This window comes from Hyla sarda, chromosome 3 (genome assembly GCF_029499605.1).
Source record: "Hyla sarda isolate aHylSar1 chromosome 3, aHylSar1.hap1, whole genome shotgun sequence".
Taxonomy (NCBI): domain Eukaryota; kingdom Metazoa; phylum Chordata; class Amphibia; order Anura; family Hylidae; genus Hyla; species Hyla sarda.
In genome coordinates, this window is record NC_079191.1 from 102,135,638 (window position 1) to 102,160,413 (window position 24,776).

The 24,776-nt window shown below is 44.4% G+C and overlaps 1 protein-coding gene across 3 annotated transcripts in view; it reads right to left on the reverse strand.

Annotated features, from left to right (window-relative positions):
* XRN1 (5'-3' exoribonuclease 1) overlaps positions 1-24,776 on the reverse strand; it is a 100,433-nt gene that overhangs the window by 57,072 nt on the left and 18,585 nt on the right. For 2 of the 3 annotated variants that reach the window (XM_056564798.1, XM_056564797.1), the window contains exons 3-6: positions 8,222-8,319; positions 7,666-7,775; positions 5,804-5,914; positions 4,636-4,721 (exon numbers count right to left, since the gene is read on the reverse strand). In XM_056564798.1, the coding sequence (XP_056420773.1) occupies positions 4,636-4,721; positions 5,804-5,914; positions 7,666-7,775; positions 8,222-8,319 (405 nt within the window). Of the gene's footprint in view, positions 1-4,635; positions 4,722-5,803; positions 5,915-7,665; positions 7,776-8,221; positions 8,320-24,776 lie in introns of those variants that run through there. The other variant, XM_056564799.1, reaches the window with a different exon arrangement.

The following is a 24,776-nucleotide window of genomic DNA, read 5'->3' on the forward strand; positions in this document are numbered from 1 at the left end:
ATACTCGCCTCCAGGCCCTGAGCTAATCAGTTTTAGTCCCAGAGCAATAGGAGGAGACTGACAGGTCAAAGGAAAAAAAACATGAACTGTCCGAGAACCAGAAGAAAAATTAACTGAACACTCCCTCGGACAGATAACCGAATAGGAACACCAGAAAAGGGAGGGAGCTGTGTCCCCCAATGGATCCTTCGAGAAAGATTTTACGGTAAGTATAAAAAATCTCCTTTTCTCTATCGGCTCCATTGGGGAAGAGAAAAAAGGTCAAGCAGTCGGCGGTACCACCAACGCCTGCAAAACTTTACGGCCCAGACTAGCATCAGCCGATGCGAAAATATGAACCTGGAAGAACCTCGAGAAAGTGTGCAAAGACGAACAGGTGGCCGCTTTACAGATCTGCGAGGCCGAGGCCTTGTTTCGAAGAGCCCAGGATGCCCCCACAGAATGGGTGGAATGAGCCAAAACCCTGAAGGGTGGGATCTTCCCCTTGCAGCGGTAAGCTTCCGAAATAGCAGATGGGATCCACCGAGAAATAGTGGCCTTGGAAGCAGGCTGTCCCTTTCGACGACATTCCATAAGGACGAAAAAAGAATCGCACTGACGAAAGGAAGAGGTGACAGAACGATAAGTCCGAACCGCCCGTACCACATCCAATTTGTGGAGTAAGCGCTCCCTGGGATGAGAAGGAGCGGGACAGAAGGACGATGTCCTCGTTGAGATGAAAAGCCGAAACGACCTTACGTAAGAAGGACGGATCTGGCCAGAAAACAACCTTGTCCTGATGAATTATCAGAAAAGGAGAACGTCAGGAGAGAGCTGCCAGTTCAGATACTCTCCTAATGAAAGTAATGGCTATAAGAAAAGCCACCTTACAGGATAGGAGGCGGAGGGCCCTGAGAGGTTCAAAAGGTGCGTCTTGGAGAGCGCCTAGAACTAAGTTCAAATCCCAAGGGGGAGAAGGGGACCGGTAAGGAGGGGCAGCGTGTGCCACGCCCTGAAGGAAGGTCCGGACATGCGAATTGGAAGCAAGAGGACACTGAAAGAATAGAAAGGGACGAAACCTGACCCTTAAGGGAGCTGAGAGCCAGCCCTTGTTCCAACCCCGACTGCAAAAAGGAGAGGAGACGGGGAACGGAAAAAGTTACCGGAGAAAAGGTCTGAGTTTCGCACCAACAAAAGTAAGACAGCCAGGTACGGTGATAAACTTTCACAGAGGAGGGCTTGCGAGCCCTGAGCATGGTGCAAATTACCTGGGAAGAGAAACCGCGGGCCCTTAGAACCACGGTCTCAAACGCCACGCCGTTAAATGCAGTGACTGTAAATTGGGGTGGCAAAGGGGACCCTGTGACAGTAGGTCTGGACGAAGTGGAAGACGGAACGGAACGTCGTCCAGGAGCCAGACCACGTCGGTGTACTATCCCCTTTGGGGCCAGTCTGGAGCCACCAGAATGGCGGGGACTCCTTCCGCCTTGAGCTTCCTCAGGACCCTGGGAAGGAGGGGGAGGGAACAGATAGGGCAGGACAAAGCCCGACCACGGAATTACTAGGGCATCCACGGCTAGAGCCAGGGGGTCCCTGGACTTTGACAGAAACATTGGAATTTTCCGGTTGTGTCGAGACACGAAGAGATCCACGTTCGGGGTGCTCCAGAGGTCGCAGATCTGTGCGAACACCTCCGGAAGAAGAGGCCACTCTCCGGGGTCGGCTGAGGACCAACTGAGGAAATCCGCTTCCCAGTTGAGCACTCCCGGAATGTGAATCGCCGAAATGGCCGGAACTTCATGTTCCGCCCAGAGGAGGATCTTTGTCACCTCGGACATGGATGCTGAGCTGCGAGTACCGCCCTGCCGATTGATATACGCCACAGCCGTGGCATTGTCTGACTGGACACGAACAGGGTGGCCCTGAAGCAGGGACTCCCAATGCTTCAGACAATGATATATCGCCCTCAGTTCCAGAATGTTTATGGAAAGAAGGGCTTCTTGGGGAGACCAGAGGCCTTGAACCGTCTGGTCCTTGAAAACACCCCCCCAGCCCGACAGACTGGCATCTGTCGTGACCACTTGCCAGTGGAGGGGAAGGAACGATCTCCCCTGAAGAAGAAGGGGGGAGCGGAGCCACCAGAGCAGAGACCGACGGGTCCGAAAGGGGAGAACAATTTTTTTTTTTTTTTTCAAAGTAAAGTTTTATTGTTTTTAACAAATGAAAAAACAATTGGCAAGGCAATATGGTAACACATAGTAACAAGTATCACATAACAGTAAAGCCATGTAGAACAATCTCTCCAGTTCGGTCTATGTACCCTTGTAGAGCGAGAGACAGTCATGAGCACTAGCACTAGGTAAGAGCAAAAGCAGGGATTATGGGAAAAAATAAAACTCTCTCGCCATATTGAACATTGCGTATGGTGTACACTTTCCAGGGGTCACGTGGGTACCAATCCATACTGTTCAGGCTTTGGAGTGTTATAGTCTGATCCCAGTTACCAAGAAGAAGAGAGATGTGTGCAGCACAACAAGCAGGGAAGAGAAAGAAGGAGGAAAAGGAATAGGCAGGGAGAGAAAGGGGAAGAAAGGAAAGGAAGAAGGAAGAAGGAGCAGGTCACTTTTGGAGACACCTACCTTCCGGACCGGAACGGCTCGGCCCCCCCCCCCCCCCCCCCCCCAGATCGGCAGCATCAGCAGTCATGAGGAGAGCAGTTCATTATGGTGTCAGGTAGGCCACGCTAGTGTCCCAAGTGCAGGGAATCAAACTCCGGCGATGATAGGAAAGAGAGCCAGGGGCCCCAAACGGCCCGGAATCTGTCGTGTTGACGTTTAGAGTCAGCAAGCAATTCTTCTAACCTACATATACGGGAAATTTCCTGAAGCAAGGACGAGAAGGTGGGTGGTTGGGGTGAGCGCCATTGTCTTGGAATCACGTTGCGTGCTGCTATCAGCATGTGGTGTAGTAAGCTAGCGGAAGCCCTAGGAAGGGAGCTGGGGAGTATAGATAGGAGGACAAGTTCAGGAGTCAGGGAGAACAATCTTGCGATCGAGAGAGAGGGGAGACCTGTCCCACCGGGCAAGAATCGTCAGTTGAAGAGGACGGTAATGAAACTGGGCAAAGGGTATGGCCTCCATGGCTGCCACCATCCGAACCAGGACTTCCATGCAAGTATGGATGGTGACTGGGGATGGTATCCGGAGGGAGCAGACTCCTGACAAGAGAGCCAGACGTTTGTCCTGCGGGAGGCGAATCCGAGCAGAGCCGAGTCGAATTGACACGTCTCCTAAACCTATAAAAATAAAAAATATGACGCCTGGTCCAGACCAGTGTCTACCTCCTTAAGACACTAAGCTAAAACTGATTAGCTCAGTGGCCTGGAGGCGGGTATATCCTGCTGGGAGGAGACAACTTTTTGGTTACCATAGTGACAAGCCTCCTAGAGACAGCAGCATATACCCAAGGTCTGTGTCCTCCAATGGAGCAGATAGAGAAAATAAAATGAACACAACGTGATCAAATCCAGGAATACAAGGCAATTAGAGCTGAGCGAAGTTACAGTGATTCGATTTGTCACGAACCTCGCGGCTTGGCGGTTGCTGACTTTAGCCTGCATAAATTAGTTCAGCTTTCAGGTGCTCCGGTGGGCTGGAGACTCTCTCCTAGTACTGTAACCACCTTTTCCAGCCCACCGGAGCACCTGAAAGCTGAACTCATTTATGCAGGCTAAAGTCAGCAACCGCCGAGCCGTGAGGTTCCTGACGAATCGAAACACTGTAACTTCGCTCATCTCTAAAGACAATGACTGGAAAATAACAACAACAATAATGTAGCATCTATGAGAATAAAGTGGTATGTTAATGGCTATAGACATTTTTGAATACATTTTTCGGGTACAGTCCCATGTAGCATCTACGCAGCGTATTTCACATGGCGCAAAATCTGCTGTGTATCTTCCGATCAGCATACACACAGGGCTACCTGGTGACAGCCCTGTGTGATCAGTGAGGTTTGGAGGCACGGCCGCCAGGTAGCCCTGTGTGTATGCTGATCGGAAGATACGCAGCGTATCATCTGCTGTGCAGTGTAAAATACTCTGCGTAAACACTATGTAGGACCGTACCCTTAGTACTGGCTACTATATCCTATTTAGTCAAATTGGAAAAGCTGCCTGATGGCTCATTCTCCAGCCTTTATCTTTATTCTTCTTAAGAAACTTCTATTCTGATTTATGACCAGATGAATCCATTTAGTTGTGATCCAAAATATGCTAAGGCTATATTCACACCTAAATTTCTGTATGGAATTCCGCACAGGAATTCTGCATGGAGATTCCACAGCAGCAGAGTCACACTGTATTCAATGGGATTCTGTTGAGCTGTGCACATTGAGCTCATTGAGCAGGGGGAGTGGCTGCGATGTGTGAGAGTACACCGCGCTTGCGCGGCGACTCGCACATCGCCTCAGTGTGTCTGCACGTAGCAGCGTATTGCCGCTCCGAGCAGGCACATGTAAAGTCTCCATGCAGAGGTCCTACAGCGGCGGATCTGCAGCGTAAAATACGCTGTAAATCCGCTCGTCTGAATATACCCTAAGGCAAAGTTAAAAATGCAATGAACGCGACATGTAGATGTAATAAGATCAGTGACCAACCTTTTTTGATTCTTCTTCCCACCAAAGCGAACCTCTTCTCTTAGAAGAGAGAAGTGAACTTCATGGCTTGTTAAACCAAGCATAATCTGCATACAAACAGTTCTCAAATTACTCATTAAAATATACATTATCAGCAGTCTAGATATTTTAGGTTGCTGGGTATCAAGTATATCTAAGGACTTCCACAAGAGTGGTTTATATATTTGAAGTACCATTTAAATGGCATTATGCTGTAGCCACATCACACATTTTCTCCACATTTTACTGGGCTTCTAAACAAAATATATTTCCTTTTATTCTCTCAGTATAAAGAGTTGTGGCCTGAGAAGCTAATAATGAGGTGACTAACCTCTAGAAAGTACAGTAGAAATGTATACCCAGCAAACTAAGTGATCATTGATATCAAAAATTGTGTGTCCCTTAAAGGGGTACTCTCTGGAGCATACAGCAGCTGATAAGTACTGGAAGGATTAGTATGTGTAAAGAGAAGTACAGTGATTTACAAATCTGTAACTCTTTGGCACCAGTTGATTAAAAAAATATATATATTCTAACGGAGTACCCCTTTAACAGCAGTAATAGTTACAAATTAAGAGTCAATGCTTAGCTGCAGACATTAAAAGGGGTACTCCGGTGGAAAACTTTTTTTTTTATTCAACTGGTGCCAGAAAGTTAAACAGATTTGTTAATTACTTCTATTGAAAAATCGTTATCCTTACAGTGCTTATTAGCTGCTATATACTAAATTCTTTTCTTTTTAGATTTCTTTTTTCTTTCTGTCCATGGTGCTCTCTTCTGACACCTCTGTCTGTATCGGGAACTGTCCAAAACAGGAGCAAATCCCCATAGCAAACCTATGCTGCTCTGTTCCAGATACAGACAGAGGTGTCAGCAGAGAGCATTGTGGACAGGAAAAAAAAATCCCAAAACAAAAAGAACTTTCTCTGTAAAATACAGCCGCTAATAAGTACTGGAAGGATAAAGATTTTTTTTTTATAGAAGTAATTTACAAGTCTGTTTAACTTTCTGGCACCAGTTGATTAAAAAATAATAATAATGTTTTCCACCCTTTAACAAAGGTATGTAAACGATCACCATTCACTGTTATCCTGGTATTTAGAATACCTCAGAACCATCAGTAAGAAACCCTAATGTCACTATCACTTACCAAATCAGCATCTAATCCATAAAGGCAGTGTCTTGTATTTGGATCATGATCTGGTTTTGTCTTCTCTGATCGTATAAACTCCATTATTTTATGCTCTCCTTCACCTGGAGTCTAAAAGGGAAAAAAGATAATTCCTTTATAGATAAGTATCGTTTGCTACTGAATTCTAATTCCTCCTTTACTACATTAAGAATGCTAGATTTATAGCTTTACTACTCATGGCTCTCCTGTTGGGTCCCCCCTAAAGCATACCTATTTTTACTCATTTCTCTAATCTCAGTTTCATGTCAGATATTCTTTTAATGGGGTGTGAGCGGCTAAGACCCCACTATTCACCATGACATGTAAGAATTTGCTAAAAACAATAAAAGCACCCTTAATGGGGTACCCCGCCCCTAGACATCTTATCGCTGGGGACCCCCGCGATCTCACTGCTGCACCCGGCGTTCGTTTAGAGCACTGGGTGCAGCGCTGGAAGCTCGTGACGCCCCCCTCCCATAGACTTGCATTGAGGGGGCATGGCCGCGACGTCACAAGCCTCCGACCTATATTGCCAGTCATCCGGCGCAGAGCAAAGTTAGCTCCGTGCACCAGATGTCTGGGGTGCCGAAGCTGAGATCGCGGGGGTCCCGCCGCTGGGGACTACCTCGATCTCTGCTGCGGCACCCTCAGACTTCTTATGCCCTATCTAAATGATAGGGGATAAGATGTCTAGGAAAGGAGTACCCCATTAACAACATTACCAGATCCGTTGTGGCAGATATAGGCACACTGTGCAGATCCACATTACTATCAACACCAATACCACAAAGTAAATAACTGAACAGTAGAAGTTACAATATATGGACTCATCCTCTTTATGGGCCATCAATATCAGATTGGTGGGGTGCCAATGGCCAGCACTTTGCTGATCAGCTGTTCACCAGAGCTCTGTACATTGTGTATGCTGGATTACTACAGCTCAGCTCTCATTCACCCACTGCACAATGGACAGAGCCGTTTGCTGTTGCTTGGGCAAACAATTGATTGGCAGGAGTGCTGGAGGTGGCATCAATCAGATATCCTGGGGACTGGCCACCAATAGATAATTCCTGACAAGGACTGCACCACGTTTTTTTTGCCATACACAATAGCTCAGTTGACCACATTTTTGTATACAGCAAAATTAAAACGTACTGTAATTGAAACAGTGTAAGGCTGGGTTCACACCATGTTTTCGCAATACAGTTCCCGTATACATTTTCAATGTGAAAACCATATGGAACCGTATTGAAAACCGTATGCATTGACTTTCCATTGAAAATGTATGCCAAAAGATGCATCCGTTTTGCATCTTATACGGTTTTGTCTGTTTTTTTTCCATACCCAAAACCGTAGCCTACCACATTTTTTGGTCCGGGTTAAAAACCGTATTGAAACCGTATACTTTTTTTTAACATGGGAGTCAATGGGAACCGTACAGAACCGTATGTGCATATGGTTCCATCTGGTTTGCACCATACAGTTTTTGACACCAACAGTTTTTTCCCTTGGAATTTCAATAAAACAAGTGTAACTTGATTCATAATGGAGTGAAAAGTTAAAAAAGTATGCATTTTTTTTCTTAAAAACGGATGCAACCGGACATCATTTTTTCAAACCGTATACGGGTTAAAATTTGTACACAGGTTTTGATAGTTTAGTCTGTTTTTGAGGAAACCATTTTTCATCAAAAGCCTGATATGGGAACTATATTGGAAAAATGTGGTGTGAACCCAGCCTAGCAGACAAAAAAAAAAAAAAAAAAAACTATGACCCCCCCCCCTTACTGCATCTACACAAAAACTGCCCATCCTGAAGGATTCTTAGTAGTACACACTAACCTCATGACCAGACAAGTAAATGGAGACTCCCTCCCAGGACTTGTCTGTGGATATCTTCATATTTACAAAATATATCAGATGCTCGTGAAGGCGAGCCATGAAATCCGTACCTTAAAAATAAATAAAGAATGGTCATGATAGAAATCACTTTATTTGCCAAGATTTTAACACACAAAATTACTGGCACTAACTTATTATTGTAAACCCAAATTGTTTTGTTGAGTTGTGCTACAAAATGTGGCGCAGTTTGATAGACTTTGGGGCATTGTGCCACAAATAGTGTCTGGGCCAAAATAAACCTACAAACTCTAAAAAGTGGCGTGTTCTCACAACCACAACCTGACCTATTTACAGAAAATCTAAGAATAACTATAAATTTCCACTAAGAAAAATGTGGTCAGAACTTTACCGGTCTGTGTGTCCCCATATTAAGTACAGTGCAATCATGAAAGTCTGAAATAACGTTCCACACTAATAAAAACCCAACACTCCCATGGTGTGTTGTCCTGCTGGATTCCCTCTACTTGTTATAGATCCTTATAAAACCTGTGCTTACCAGGAGTGATACAGTTGGAGTCGAACCTGGCTTCTGTCGGCAAAACTTCACCCTTTTCTTCAGCTTTCTTTATTTTTTCTTCTGCCTCTTTTGCAGATCTAAATATAGAACAACATTTAGAAAATACTCCATTTTGATGATTCAGTACATAATACCGATTCTATGAGCTCGAAATAAATGTGATCTACAAGGGTCAGAAAATGAACTACTAAAACCATACAAAATTATCCTAATACAGTGGGGATCAAAAGTTTGGGCACCCTAGGTAAAAATTTGTATTAGTGTGCATAAAGAAGCCAAGGAAAGATGGCAAAATCTCCAAAAGGCATCAAATTACAGATAAGACATTCTTATATGCCAACAAAAGTTAGATTTTATTTCCATCATTTACACTTTCAAAATACCCAAAAACTAAAAAATGGTTAGGCACCCTGCAGAATTTCTAGCATGTACTGCCCCCTTTGCAAAGCCGAGACCTGCCAGTGTCATGGATTGTTCTCAATCATCATCTGGGAAGACCAGGTGATCTCAATCTCAAAGGTTTTAAATGCCCAGACTCCTCTGACCTTGCCCCAACAATCAGCACCATGGGTTCTTCTAAGCAGTTGTCTAGAAATCTGAAACTGAAAATAGTTGACGCTCTCAAAGCTGGAGAATGCTATAAGAAGATAGCAAAACGTTTTCACATGTCAATATCCTCTGTTTGGAATGTAATTAAGAAATGGCAGTCATCAGGAACAGTGGAAGTTAAAGCAAGATCTGAAAGACCAAGAAAAATATCAGACAGAACAGCCCGCAAGAAAAACAATTTGTGAGAAAAACAATTCAAAACCCACGTTTGAGTGCACAATCCCTCCAGAAAGATCTGGCAGACACTGGAGTCGTGGTACACTATTCCACTATAAAGAGATACTTGTACAAATATGGTTTTCATGGAAGAGTCATCAGAAGAAAACCTCTTCTACGTTCTCACCACATAAATCTGAGTTTGAACTTTGCAAATGAACCTATAGACAAGCCTGAACCATTTTGGAAACAAGTTCTGTGGACCGATGATGTTAAAATTTAACTTTTTGGCCGGAATGAGCAAATTTGGGGAAGAAGGGGAACAGAATTTAATGAAAAGAACCTCTGTCCAACTGTTAAGCATGGGGGTGGATCAATCATGCTTTGGGGTTGTATTGCAGCCAGTGGCACAGGGAACATCTCATGAGTTGAAGGAAAAATGGATTCAATAAAATGTCAGCAAATTTTGGATGCTAACTTAATACCATCTGTGAAAAAGCTGAAGTTAAAGAGAGGATGGCTTCTACAAATGGATAATGATCCTAAACACACCTCGAAATCCACGGGGGATTACATCAAGAGGCGTAAACTGAAGGTTTTGCCATGGCCCTCACAATCTACTGACCTCAACATAATTGAAAATCTGTGGATAGACCTTAAAAGAGCAGTGCGTGACAGACAGCCCAGAAATCTCAAAGAACTGGAAAACTTTTGTAAGGAAGAATGGGCAAAGATACCTCAAACAAGAATTTAAAGACTCTTGGCTGGCTACAAAAAGCGTTTACAAGCTGTGATACTTGCCAAAGGGGGCAGTACAAGATATTAACTCTGCAGGGTGCCCAAACGTTTGCAGACAGCATTTTTTTGTTTTCTGTTATTATGAAAGTGTAAATGATGGAAATAAAATCTAACTTTTGTTGACATATTATAAGAATGTCTAATCTGTAATTTGATGCCTTTTGGAGATTTTTCCATCTTTCCTTGGCTTCTTTATGCACATTAATACAAATTTGTACCTGGGGTGGCCAAACTTTTGATCCCCACTGTATCTTTGCCCATTCTTCCTTACAAGAGTCTTCCAGTTCTTTGAGATTTCTGGGCTGTCTGTCACGCACTGCTCTTTTAAGGTCTATCCATAGATTTTCAATTATGCTGAGGTCAGGAGATTGTGAAGGCCATGGCAAAACCTTCAGTTTATGCCTCTTGATGTAATCCCCCGTGGATTTCGAGGTGTGTTTAGGATCATTATCCATTTGTAGAAGCCATCCTCTCTTTAACTTCAGATTTTTCACAGATTGCATCAAGTTAGCATCCAAAATTTTCTGACATTTCATTGAATCAATTTTTCCTTCTACTCGTGAGATGTTCCCTGTGCCACTGGCTGCAATACAACCCCAAAGCATGATTGAGCCACTCCATGCTTAACAGTTGGACAGAGGTTCTTTTCATTAAAAATTCTGTTCCCCTTCTTCTTCAAACGTACCTTTGCTCATTCTGGCCAAAAAGTTCAATTATAACCTCATCGGTCCACAGAACTTGTTTCCAAAATGCATCAGGCTTGTCTATATGTTCTTTTGCAAAGTTCTAACGCTGAATTTTGTGGTGAGGACGTAGAAGAGGTTTTCTTCTGATGACTCTTCCATGAAGACCATATTTGTACAAGTATCTATTTATAGTGGAATAGTGTACCACAACTCCAGTGTCTGCCAGATCTTTCTGGAGGGATTGTGCAGTCAAACGTGAGTTTTGAATTGTTTTTCTCACAATGCTGCGAGCTGTTCTGTCTGATGTTTTTCTTGGTCTTCCAGATCTTGCTTTAACTTCCACCGTTCCTGATGACTGCCATTTCTTAATTACATTCCGAACAGAGGATATTGACATCTGAAAACATTTTTACTATCTTCTTATAGCCTTTTCCAGCTTTGTGAGCGTCAACTATTTTCAGTTTCAGATTTCTAGACAACTGCTTAGAAGAACCCATGGTGCTGATTGTTGGGGCAAGGTCAGATGAGTCTGGGCGTTTAAAACCTTTGAGATTCACATCGAGAACAATCCATGACACTGGCAGGTCTCACCTTTGCAAAGGGGGCAGTGCATGCTATAAATTCTGCAGGGGGCCCAAACTTTTGCTGACGCCATTTTTTTGTTTTCTGTTATTTTGAAAGTGTAAATGATGGAAATAAAATCTAACTTTTGTTGACATATTATAAGAATGTCTAATCTGTAATTTCATGCCTTTTGGAGATTTTTCCACCTTTCCTTGGCTTCTTTATGCACATTAATACAAATGTTTTTGATCAAACTTTTGATCCCCACTGTATATCTAACAAGAACCTTGCATTGTTAAAAGGGGTACTCCAGAGGAAAAATAATAAAATGTTTTCAAATCAAACCATGCCAGAGAGTTATACTGATTTGTAAATTACTTCTATAAAAAATAAAAAATAAAAAAAAAGGCTTACTCCTTCCAGTACTTATCAGCTGCTGTAAGCTCCACAGGACATTGTGAAGTTCTTTTCTGTCTGACCACAGTGCTCTCTGCTGACACCTCTGTCCATGTCAGGAATTTACTGGAGTAAAAGCAAATCCACATAGAAAATCTCTTCTGCTCTTGACAGTTCCTGACACAGACAGAGGTGGCAGCAGAGAGCACTATGGTAAGACTGGAAAGAACTACACAACTTCCTCTGGAGCATACAGCAGCTGATAAGTACTGGAAGGATTAAGATTTTTAAATAGAAGTAATTTATAAATCTTTAAAACTTTCTGCAAAGAAAAAGAATGTCCAGCGCCAGCTCATGGAAAGGAACTTCTTTATTAGGTTGCCATAGGAGACAACAGGAACTCAAATAACGTGACGCATTTCGGACGAGTCCTGGTCCAGTCCGAGCGCAAATCCAAGTGTGAGCTGGATACATCTGTTTCTAATATGTATAACTTTCTGGTACCAGTTGATGTGAAAACATTTTTTTTTCTTCCACTGGTCTACCCCTTTAATGGACCAACTCCGACATCTACTTACTACATTCACTCCGTTTACCAAGTGTACCCGTTCATTTTGCAGGACTTCTTAGTGTAGCAGACCACAGTATTGGTGCTGCAAAATTAACAGACAACTACTGACTACCTTTTGAAAATGTATAAGTCTGTCCATGAAACTCAATTGGTCACTCAGGACAATGCTTGCAGTATACAATGGCAATCTTTCTTCGACAGGCAACCAGCATTTACTGTGAGGAGAAGGGCACACAGCATAACACACATTCCCAAAAAGGGAATGAAGGGAATTAGCTTTGAGAACTAGAGATAAGAGACTATTGGGGAGATAAATATCTAAACTTGTGCAAAGGAAAAGTTGAACAGTTGCTCATTGGAACCAATCCGATTGCTCCTTTCATCGTTCAGAGGACTTTCTAAAAATAAAAGAAGCTATTGGATTGGTTGCTATGGGAAACATTTCCTCTGCACAGGTTTTCATAAATCTTCCTAACTATTTGTCACTCGTCCAATGTAAACTTCATGCAGAAGTGGCCATGTGGCCTCACATACATGGGTGAAATGACCCAGGATGTGAGAGAATGAGGGTCCACACAAACTGGATGGTCTCTGCCAGAATACCTTGCTACCCATTCCCAACCACTTTCAGATACAGCGCCACCATGTATCTCAAGTAATAGAGTTCCCCCTTAGCAGAAGTAGTGACCGACAAATCTGGTTTAAAGGATATCTGTCAGCAGTATCATCCAAACTAAAGCTGTCACAGGCTTATAGTGCGGGTGATGCTGATCAAAACGATACTCACTGCGTCCAGATTCGCCCAGCCGTTCCGCCGCAATGGTTTTTTGTTTTTAAGCAAATGAGAGCATTGGGCGAAGCTACGAACCTTGCTCAGGGCACCCTGACGTCCTCTTCGCTAGGGCAGGCGTTCCGCCCAACTCATCAATTTTCATAACCCAACTCCTTGCTCTTGCGCCACTTGTTAGGGTACGGCGCATGAACTGTACCCTAACATGGGGCGCAAGAGCAGGGAGGGGGGGGGGGGGTTATGAATATTGATGAACCGGGTGGAGCGCCCGCCCAGCGAAGAGGAAGTCAGCGTGCCCCTTGCTCAGTTCGGAGCTCCGCCCATGCCCCAAGGCCCTCATTTGCAAAGGCAAATTGCAGAACGGCTGGGCGGATCTGGACGCAGTGAGTATCCTTTTCATCAGCATCATCCGCACTACAAGCCTGTGTGACAGCTTTCGTGTGGGTAATACTGCTGACAGATTTCCTTTAAACAACATGATTCATCAACTAGAACCCTCACGCCAAGGGGACTGAACCAGGTATTGATAAATCTCTGCCCATGGTGTCAGGCAGGGCCAAAGTTCCTGCACCTTTTCCACAGCTTTTGAGAGGAAATCTTGGGTGGGTTCCCACTTTTTTTTCCCCAGGATTGACCCCTGGTGTCAGGTGAGTCCGTTTACAGGTCAAGGGGGTGTCATATGACGTGAGGTCACATGCCTGACCCTGTCCTGCACAATGACAGTGTGAGAACCTGTCGCCCTCCACAAGCACCAACAAGTGAATCTCCAAGTGTACTGGTAGTTATACGGTTTATAGATAGACCATTTAAAAAATAGTATATAGCCCATATCTTTATTGAGTGACCCAACGACAATATACTTTCCCATGCAAGTACTAGTCTACATGCAAGACTGCATAATGCACTTGTGCATACACTTAAAGGGGTATTCCAGGCAAAAACTTATATTATATATCTACTGGCTCCGGAAAGTTAAACAGATTTGTAAATTACTTCTATTAAAAAATCTTAATCCTTCCAATAGTTATTAGCTTCTGAAATTTTCTGTCTAACTGCTCAATGATGATGTCACGTCCTGGGAGCTGTGCATGATGGGAAAATATCCCCATAGGAGCTGGACAGCTCCCGGGACGTGAGTCATCAGAAAGCAGTTAGACAGAAAACAGCAACTCAACTTCAGAAGATAACTATTGGTAGGATTAAGATTTTTTAATAGAAGTAATTTACAAATTTGTTTAACTTTCCGGAGCCAGTTGATATATAAAAAAAAGTTTTTGCCTGGATAACCCCTTTAAATTCTTTGATCTGCAAAACTAACACACAGACATCGACTAAACATGGAAATTCAATTACTCACCGGCGGGAATGTGTAGAGCAGTGTTTCCCAACCAGGATGCCTCCAGCCTTTGGCTGTCCGGGCATGCTGGGAGTTGTAGTTTTGCAGCAGGTGGAGGCACCCTGGTTGGGAAACACTGGTGTAGATCTTTCCTAGGACTGAAATGAGCATCAGATCTACACAGGCTCATCCAGACACTCCCACGGATCTATATGGTAGAGTTCTAAGCAATTTCATCCTTGTGTTATAACAACTGTGGAATTCTTTTTAACTTCTGGCCACTAACCCTTGTTTGCTGTACATTATGAAAGTATGTGACTGAAAACATAATCTAGGGCCATCTTCATTACACGGATGCCTTTATGCATGGAGTACCCATATAAACAGGCTACTCCACTGGCCAGCATTCAGAAGTAGATGTTCCAAATTCTGTTTTTGCGCTGCGGGGATGGCCACACCCCCTCAATGCAAGTCTATGAGAGGGGGGGGGGGGGGCGTGACGGCAATGACCCCTCATATATATATATATATATATATATATATATATATATATATATATATATATATAAAACTCAATGTGTGTGTATATGTGTGTACGTGTGTATGTATGTGTGTGTGTGTGTGTACGTGTGTGTGTGTACGTGTGTACGTGTGTGTGTGTGTGTGTGTACGTGTGTGTGTGTACGTGTGTGTACGTGTGTGTGTATGTGTGTGTATGTATGTGTGCGTGTATGTATGTATGTATGTATGTGTGCGTGTATGTATGTATGTATGTGTGTGTGTGTATGTATGTATGTGTGTGTGTGTATGTATGTATGTGTGTGTGTGTATGTATGTATGTGTGTGTGTGTATGTATGTATGTGTGTGTGTGTATGTATGTATGTGTGTATGTGTGTATGTTCCAGCAAAACGTCCAAACGGCTAAAGATGAAACTTGGCACACGTTACTTATATGTCAACAACAAACATAGGATAGGTGATTTAACCCTTACTCACCCCCATTTGCCAGGGGCGGGGTTTTTGTTTAAAGTCCCATACAAGTCTATGGGAAATATATGTTCCTGCATAACTTCCAAACGGCTGGAGATATTAACATGAAACTTGGTCACATGTTACTTATATGTCAACAACAAACATAGGATAGGTGATTTAACCCTTACCCACCCCCCATTTGTGAGAGTCTGGTTTTTGTTTAAAATCCCATACAAGTCTATGGGAAACATATGTTACTGCATAACTTCCCAACGGCTGGAGATATTTCGATAATACTTGGACACATGTTATTTATATGTCCACTAAAAATATAGGATAGTTAATTTAACCCAAAACCTACCCTCATTTGCGAGGGTCTGGGTTTTTGTTTAAAGTCCAATGCAAATCCAGCACTACTTCCGTACGGCTGGAGATACTTAGATAATACTTGGTCACATGTTACTTGTAGGTCAAATAAAAATATATAATACTTAAATTAACCCTAACCTACCCCACATGTGAAGGATGGGGTTTTTGTTTCAAGTCCCATGCAAGTATATAAGACTTCTGGTGCCTTACACCACAAGCTCCGCTCTGCATCTCCTGGTGAATGTGTCAGTCTGGCTGGTAAGCCACACCCCCATCTCACAAAGACACACCCACCTTTAAGCCACACCCCTTTTATTTTCCGCTTACAATATCTTTACCACAACACAGCCCCACCTGGGGACGAGATATGGGGATGGGATATGAGAACAAAATATGAGGACAGGATATGAGGTTGGAATATGAGGAGGGGACTTGGGGTGGGGTTTTGAGGAGGGGACTTGGGGTGGGGTTTTGAGGAGGGAATTTTGGGGGGGGGGGGGGGTCAGGAATTTGGGACATGATATGAGGACAAAAGCTTCCTCCTCTGTTGCTTTCCCCCATTTCTCCCCCCCCCACAAGGATAAGGTAGGAAAAACCGGGCAGCGCCGGGTACTCAGCATTTTATATTTATGTTCTTACTAGCGAATATTTCAAGAGGCTTAAAATGACATATAAAAAGGAACAAACTGGGGGAGATTTATCAAAACCTGTGGAGTGGCAAAGTTGACCAGTTGCCCATAGCAACCAATCAGATACCTTCTTTCATTTTTCACAGGCCTTGTTAAGAATGAAAGAAGCTATCTGATTGGTTGCTATGGGCAACTGGTCAACTTTGTCTCTCTACAGGTTTTGATAAATCTCCCCCATATAGTGTTCAATAAAAACGTAAATGTACTTTGATATAATAAATACAACAAGTGCAATGTCCTGTTCTGAGCAGCTGTACGAAACTACAGAGTGGATTTCTACTTTAACTTAGAAATTGCGGCTGCTGCTTGGTGAATACGACAGATCAGTGGGTACGGAAGATTCTTCACATTCTGTTACTTCTCCCACTGGAGCCAGGACATGCATTATATATGGGATTAGTGACTGTGGCGTAAAGGAATCAGAGCGTGGATGTTTTTGGACGTTCAGAAGGCAAAACCCTGCCTTAAAATATGAATATCTGCGATGTGACAGAAAAAAAATGTCACCGTTCAGTAAGAAACATGGCGCTTGGCTGGGGTGGAATATTCCCAGAACGATATGGTGGATGATATATTACTATGACCTATTAACAGCCATCCGTGAAAACCTTCACAGATCACTGGTAGAGGACAATCCTCAAGATAAACAAAAAAAAATTGGGGCAGATTTACTATTGAAAATGCAGAATTCTGGCACAATTTGCCCCAAAAACTGGCATAAATGCTGTGTACCATATTATTATAATTTTTTTTTTTTGTTTTCTGCAACACCTGGCAAGAGAGGCATGGTTTAGGATAACTTGACAGACTGCAGATTTAACAAGGATTTTCTTGTCAAATACACATTAAAATTTACCCAGTGTTAAAGGGGTACTCCGCTGCTCAGTGTTTGGAACACTGTGGCCCCACATTATAGAAAAGGAGCGGTCTCAGGGCATACAGGTACACCCTTGCTCCTTAACAGGTTAAAACAGATTTGTAAATTGCTTCTATTTAAAAATCTTAATCCTTCCAGTACTTGTCACGTGTGGTAAGCTCCACAGGAAGTTGTATTTCTTTCAGGAGTTCTTTTCAGTCTGACCCCAGTGCTCTATGCTGACACCTCTGTCCATGTCAGGAACCATCCAGAGCAGGAGAGGTTTGCTATGGGGATTTGCTTGTACTCAGGACAGTTCCTCACATGGACAGAGGTGTCAGCAGAGACAGAAAAGACAGACAGAAAAGAACTCCAGAAAGGAGTACAACTTCCTGTGGAGCATACAGCAGGTGATTAAGATTAAGATTTTTTTATATAGAAGTAATTTACAAATCCATTTAACTTTCTGGCATCTAGGGATGTCCTGATACCATTTATTTATTTTTTTTTTTAAACCATGGCCCCGCGTTATAGAATGGGAGTGGGCGAAGGTCGTACAGGTACGCCCTCCGTCCCCAACAGGTTAAAGGGAATATGACACCAGGGTGAATTGGTTTCTGGCGCTGCTTACCGTGCTGATATGTAGGTTCCTTGATGTGTGCAATAGAGGAGGCTGCTGTAGTATGAGCAAAGATTTCTCTTTTCTCCACTGGACAGAACAGGGAATTTACATTGGTTGGCAAGACAGAAGTCTCCGGAGCAATTGCGCTGATGTTCACATGGTGAGCAGTGGTATAAACTGGGTCACCTGCACTAGCTACCTTTAAATTGAAGTTAGTGCTGGTGACTGTAGGTAGTATATATAGTTGCAGACATAAGTAGCACCCCCCTTGTAGACAGCAGCCCCCACTACCACACCCTCGGTAGTGCCCCTGGGAGTTGCTCACTTGCGGCTGTCCTCTGTCGGGTGTTGTCGCTCCGCTGCCCCGTTCTCCCGTCCGCATCATGGAGTCCTATGGAGGAGCATGTGACATACACGTCACTCTGCTTTCTCCATAGCGTTACACTGGGCGCAGTGGAGGAGGTTGAGTGACGCGTGTGTAAAATGCTCCTCCATGCAACGCCATGATGAGGATGGGAGAGTGGGGCAGCGGAGCGGGCATTTGACGGGAGGACACCGCACTGCAGCAGGTGTTGGATTTGGTATCAGGGGCATTAAACGAGTCCCCAATACCATGCAAATACCTGGTATCGGCCCAGATACTAGTATCGGTATCTGAACACCCCTATTGGCAGCAGCTGATAATAAAAAATGTGTTTTCCACCGGAGTACCCTTTTAAGACCTCTGAACACCTTTCCACGAGTAGACCATGGTACATTTATGGTTTGAAGCCTGTGTACATAGAGATCAATGGTCACAGCTTGTCAGAGTAGGACCTGCCCTTAAGCTCCCACAGAATCTTCTTACAAGGCTGACTGCTTCCATAGAGAATCTGTTATAAAAGTTCATGCTGCCATAATCACACAACTTGTCCCTCCATGACAGATGCTTCCACTGAGATCAGGGGCCGATGTCTTAAGTTAAGGTGGTCATACATATTGCCAAATTATCTATTTTGTTGGATCTCAAAATATTTAATCCTTTATGCTCGTGGGAGATAACCTGCCAGGGGTGTCTGGCAGCAGCTTCTTGTCCTCTCCCAAATAAGAATACATGAGTGAGTGAGTTGGGAGAAACAGCTGTCAGACAAGAGTGTTTGTCCAACAGCCATCTAAGGGGTATGGGTATCTTTAAAGGGTAGCTCCCACCATCCTTTATTTTTTTTTTCTGCCCCTGTCTATCGCACATCTATCCCTAACCCCCTCCCTGCTTTTAATTTTTTTTTTAAACTATATTAAAAATAACTTTTTGTCTGCCTGGTAGTGTGCCGACTACCAGGCAGACTTCCCCAACAGGCACCACGTCACTGATGCCTGCAGGGGGAGGGGGGGGGACTTTCGCCCTTAGTTCATCTACACAGGGTGCCTCCAGCTGTTTCACCACTACAACTCCCAGCTTGCCCTGACATCACTTGTCTATCAGGGCATGCTGGGAGTTGTAGTAGTGAAACAGCTGAAGGAACCCTGTGTAGATGAACTAAAACTCAGTGCCATGCGGCGCTACACCCGCCGCCGCTGCATACCCTGCAGGGAGCCAATGCGCTCGCTCCCTGCCTATCTGATTGACAGGCAGGGAGCGAGCGTAGTGTAAATGAATAGGGACTGATTGCCCGGCCGCAATCAGTCCAAATTCAGGTGTGATGTCACGCCAAGCTGCAGCCGGCCACTCTGAGGGAGACCCCCTAGTGGCCGGTTTTTAAACGTAAAATTCACCCTCAAAATGAAAAAATAAATAATGAAAATATATTAGAGATATGTTGTAGTACATAAGTACTACAACATATCAAAAAATAAAGTTGGTGACAGTGCCCATTTAAGGTTTGAGATATTTTTAGGCCATGTATGCATATAACTGCATGGATAGAAAAGGGACATCATATTTGACATTGTGCTTGAGACCAACTATTGGTAAACTTTCTGAGCACTGAGCTTTATTGTTCCAATTCTTAGTTTAAAAATTAAAAAATAAATGAAAAAAATAAATAAAAATAAAATAAAAAATATTACATATATGTGCCCTCAAAAGGCACATATGCGGCAGTAAAATGGAATGCCAACATATTCAAGCACTTGTAGGCATGACATTGACTTCAATAGCTTGAACATAGTTAGCTAATGCAGTGTTTTCCAAATAGGGTGCCTCCAGCTGTTGCAAAACTACAACTCTCAGCATGCCCGGACAGCCTTTGGCTGCCCGGGCATACTCGGAGTTGTACTTTTGCAACAGCTTGAGGCATGTCATTTGGAAAACACTTAGCTAATGTCTACATTCAGATTATTTTCTGAACAGATACATGTTTTTATGCTGACAAAAGCATAGTCTGTGCAAAAGATGGGAGGAAATGTGCTCTGCACAAGTAGGGAGACACCTAGTGGCAGCTTTTTTTTTTTTTTTAAATACTTTATTTTCAATTTCAAAAGGTAACAGGATAGCCTCCAGAAGGAGACAAAAAAAAAAAAAAAAACATAACAATCAAACAGAAACAGAAGTATTATCCAACCCAATATCACATAGATCAATGTTAGGCAGTACATCAAGCAGTAATCAGCAATATGTAGCGAGGGCAACGGAAACAAGAAATCCTAAATCATTGCTTTGAGTGTCGTTTCCCATTCGAACCACAGATCAATCCGTGACTTGGGGAGGCCCAAACGCCTAGCAATAAGACCCTCCATGATCAAGTTATGACAAGTCATCCTCCAAATTGCGTGGATATCCGGCAAATCTTTAGATCTCCAACATCTAGCTATGGCAGTCCTTGTTACAGTGAGAACGTGGAACAGCACAGTCACAGAAGTAGGAGGCAATATGTCTACGTTCAGGGTCAAAATGCCACCTCTGGTCCCCAAGCGAATGGCACACAAATCAGGTTAGCTATCAGACCCCTGACCCTTTCCCATAGTGGCTGGATCTGCGGACAGGTCCACCATACATGCAACAGTGTACCCTCCCCATTCCCACACCCCCAGCACACTGAGGGAACAGAGGAGTAGATTTTTGCTAGTCTAGTCGGGGTGTAGTACCATCTGTACAACAGTTTACGGAAAGCCTCGAAGTGGGAGGCACACCGGGAACACTTCTTGGGTAGGGACATGGCATATTCCCACTGATCGTCAGTGAAGGACATGGAAAAGTCTCCCTCCCAAGCATCCCGGAACCCATGTCGCTCTGGCATATCAAGTCTGAGGATCTCTTCGTAACCCACAGTGATACCCCTTCTAAACGTCTCCCCGTTAAGAAAGTGACACTCAAAGGGCGTTTTAAGTGTAGGCGTCGGCCACCGAAGTGAGTCAAGGAAATGTCGCAATCTGAGATACATGTAAAAATCCTTATTAGATATGCCAAATGTAGTGACCAAAGAAGCAAAAGGAACAAGTCCGTCTTCCACCATTATGTCTGAGGTAAGCGTAATGCCTTTAGCAGTCCAGTGCTAAAGTCAATGTCAGGTAAGTAGTCCCCAATTGCTGCCAGAGGGATATGTTGTACCCGGAGGGGGGAGCAGTACTTTGCTAATTTTGGATTTGCTCCACAACCGAACCGCCGCTGCAATAGTAGAGTATGAGGAGGAGGGAGAAGCAGTAGGATTGAAGCGTAAGGTCCAAAGGAAGCGGAAGAGGGAAGGACAGGAAAGAAGAGCAGCCTCAATGTCCACCCAGTGTGGAGAATCAGCCTGCCACCACCATTTCTTCAATTGATCAAGCAAAACAGCCTGGTAATAGGCCCGCAGGTTGGGGACCCCCATCCTGCCTCTACTGGTCGGCTGGTATAAAAGAGACGCCCTCACTCTAGACTTCTTACTTGCCCAAATAAACTGCAGTAGCATCCTCTGGAGTTGAGCTATGTAGGAAGCCGAGACCACTACTGGGAGGTTTCTGAAGTAATAAAGGATCTTGGGCAGGATCATCATTTTTGTCGTGGCTATACGACCAGCCCACGAGATAGGCAGTAGGGAGTAACCGTCTAGATCTTTACTAATCTGAGTTTTGAGCAAAGTGAAATTGACAGGGATCAATTTGCGGGGTTGCGAAGTTAGCGTTATACCCAGGTAGGGGATCTGATCTATTTCCCAATTGAAGGGGTACCTGGACCTAATATCACGTTCAACCTCCTCGGGGATATTAAGAGCTATAATACTGGACTTCGAAGCGTTTAGTTTATAATAACTAACCCCGGAGAATCTATCAATAATGTCCATCACTGCAGGTAGGGACTTCAGAGGGTGGGTGAGACATATAATGACGTCGTCGGCGAAGAGTCCGATCCGATGGTCCGAACGACCAACTGTTATCCCGGAAATCTCCGACGACGCCCTTCTATGTTGAGCAAAAGGCTCCATGACCAGGGTGAAAATTAGTGGAGACGGGACAGCCCTGTCGTGTGCCATTACTCAGAGGGAATCTCTCCGAGAGCGCTCCAGAGGAGAATACTCTCGCCGAGGGGCATGTATAAAGGGCCATAACAACCATACTAAAGTGAGAGGGGATGTTGAATTTATGCCGTACCTCTCTAAGGTATCCCCAATGTACCCGATTGAACGCCTTCTTCGCATCCAGAGAAAGGAGAAGAGAAGGCGTTCAATCGGATTGGGCCTTGGTTATCAAATTTAGAAAGCGTCTCGTGCCATCTAACGTCTGCCGTCCTCTGATGAATCCCACTTGGTCTCTGGAGATAAGGGATGGTAAACACATATTCAACCTAGTAGCGAGCAGCATGGCATACAGCTTAATATCACCATTTAGCAGTGAAATAGGACGATAGCTACCCGTGTCGTCAGGCCGCTTACCCGGTTTGGGGATGGTAACCACCAAGGCCTCTAACATTTCCCTAGGAAGGGAGCCAGTCCCAGCAATATCATTAAACATCCTGGTCAGGTACGGAGCCACCAACTCAGCAAACCGCTTATAAAAGTCGTTAGTGATGCCGTCCGGCCCAGGAGATTTGCCATTTTTAAGAGCACGAAGAGATAGCCGCAGGCGACGGTTGGGGTATGGCAGCATCAGAGCTTAAATTGTATAGCTGCTCATACTAAGCAGCAAAACAGTTTGCAATTCCCTGAGGGTCCGCCTGCTTGGCTCCCCGGGGATCAGTCAAGTAAGCTATCCTCGACCTCGCTCTCCTCTTTTTAACTTGTTTAGCCAGGAGTGAGCTAGTTTTGTTGCCTTGCCAGTAATAGGACATCTTTAGTCTACGCAGGGCCAGTTCATAGGAGTGTAGGGAAAAGGAGTGCAATTCAGATTGGAGTTGGGAGATATCAGCAGCCACCGCCGGGTAATAGTAGTCTTTATTACTACGGTGAAGGTCAGCTAGCCTCTGTTGCAGGTCAAAAGTGCGAGCAAGTCTCATCTTTTTATCATGGGCAGTCTGGCTAATGAAGTGACCCCTAATGGTGGCCTTAAATGCACACCAGAGCATTGGGTTCGAGACGTCGCCACTGTCATTGACCTGGAAAAAGGCAGGAATAACAGCGGCAGTAGCCTCTGCGTATTCCGTGTGATGGAGAACCATGGGATTAAGCCTCCAGACAGAGACCAGGTGCTGCAAAAACTTTTCTCTAAGCGAAACACTAATCGGAGAGTGGTCCGACCACTCAATAGGCAGGATTTCGGTCCGTATAATCAACGGTAATAGTGACTTAGATGTGAGGATATTATCAATACGGGAATATGACCCGTGGGCAGTGGAATAAAAGGTAAAATCCCTTTCGGTGGGGTGTGAAACTCTCTACGCATCATAGAGCCCGTACCGAGAAATCAGGGAAAAAAAGCCTGTCTGTCCCGCCCTGGGGTGTACAGCAGTAGAGTCTACCTGAGGCCATACAGTCATATTAAAGTCACCCAATAAGAGAACATGACCAACCGCCATCTTCTCAACCTTGCGTAGCAGGGTCGATAGAAATGTGCATTGGCACCTATTCGGAGCGTACAGGGCCACAAACGTGTATTGAGTGTGATTAAGTAAGCATGTCAGTATAATGTACCTACCACCACTGTCGATGACCACTGTCTGTAAGTCAAAAGCTACGGAGTCACGAATGGCAATAGAGACACCACACTTTTTGTTTAAGGCATGAGCATGGAACACGTGGGGGAAACGTTTGTGCTTAAGCCTACCCACATCTTCCAGGTTCAGGTGTGTCTCTTGGACACATAGTACATCCGCATCTAAGCGCCTCGCTTCCTTCCACAACAAGGAACGCTTAAACGGGGAGTTAATCCCTTTGGCATTAATAGAGATCAGTTCAATAACCATGGTTATGTACATACAGATGCTGAAGCCTCCTAAACAGGTTACATTGCATATCACATCTCCCACCTCTGTGCACCCCCCACATCAGGAACATATAAACACACATGCACTGAAGAACGCATAAGGAATAAGTGACAGGTCGGACATACCCAAACAGACAACAGGGGAACAGGATGAACGAGACAAACAAAAACAGGGGAAATACAGGAACACAGAGAAGCAGTACCATAAAGGCCATGTGGTGAGCCTTAATAGGGGACTAACTCGGCCAGGCAAGTCCGCAGCCGGGCCTGAAAAAAAAAATGTCAATGTAGACCCCAACTTAACAATAACCATAAGGAGAACCGGTAAAGGCAGTCTGCATCCACATCATAGTGCAAAACATCCCTGCCCATCCCAGCGGACCAGGGTGTGATGAAAAAGGAAAAAGGGAAAAAAATGTCCCGCAGTGTCATTTATTGCTCTTTCGCCTATGGTTGGTGACAACACTCCACTCTTCCTCCAGAGCACGGACAGGTGAAGCTCCAACAGAACGCGGTGAGGACGAAGCAGGGGCAGGTAAGTTGCAGTCACCACATAGGCGTTCCAAGTCTTCAGGAGAGGAGACCACTGTCTTGCTGCCATTGTGGGTCACGATCATCTTAACGAGAAAACCCCATTTGTAGGGTATGCCATGGTCTCTCAGCAGTTTAGCACCAGCACTAAATTCTCTTCTCCGAGCTAACGTAGCAGCGGACAAATCCGTGTACAGCTGGAGGCCCGCGAATCTCTCCGGCAGTGGAGGAGTCGCCCGGGCCGCTTGCATCAGTTGGTCCTTAATGTGGTAGAAGTGC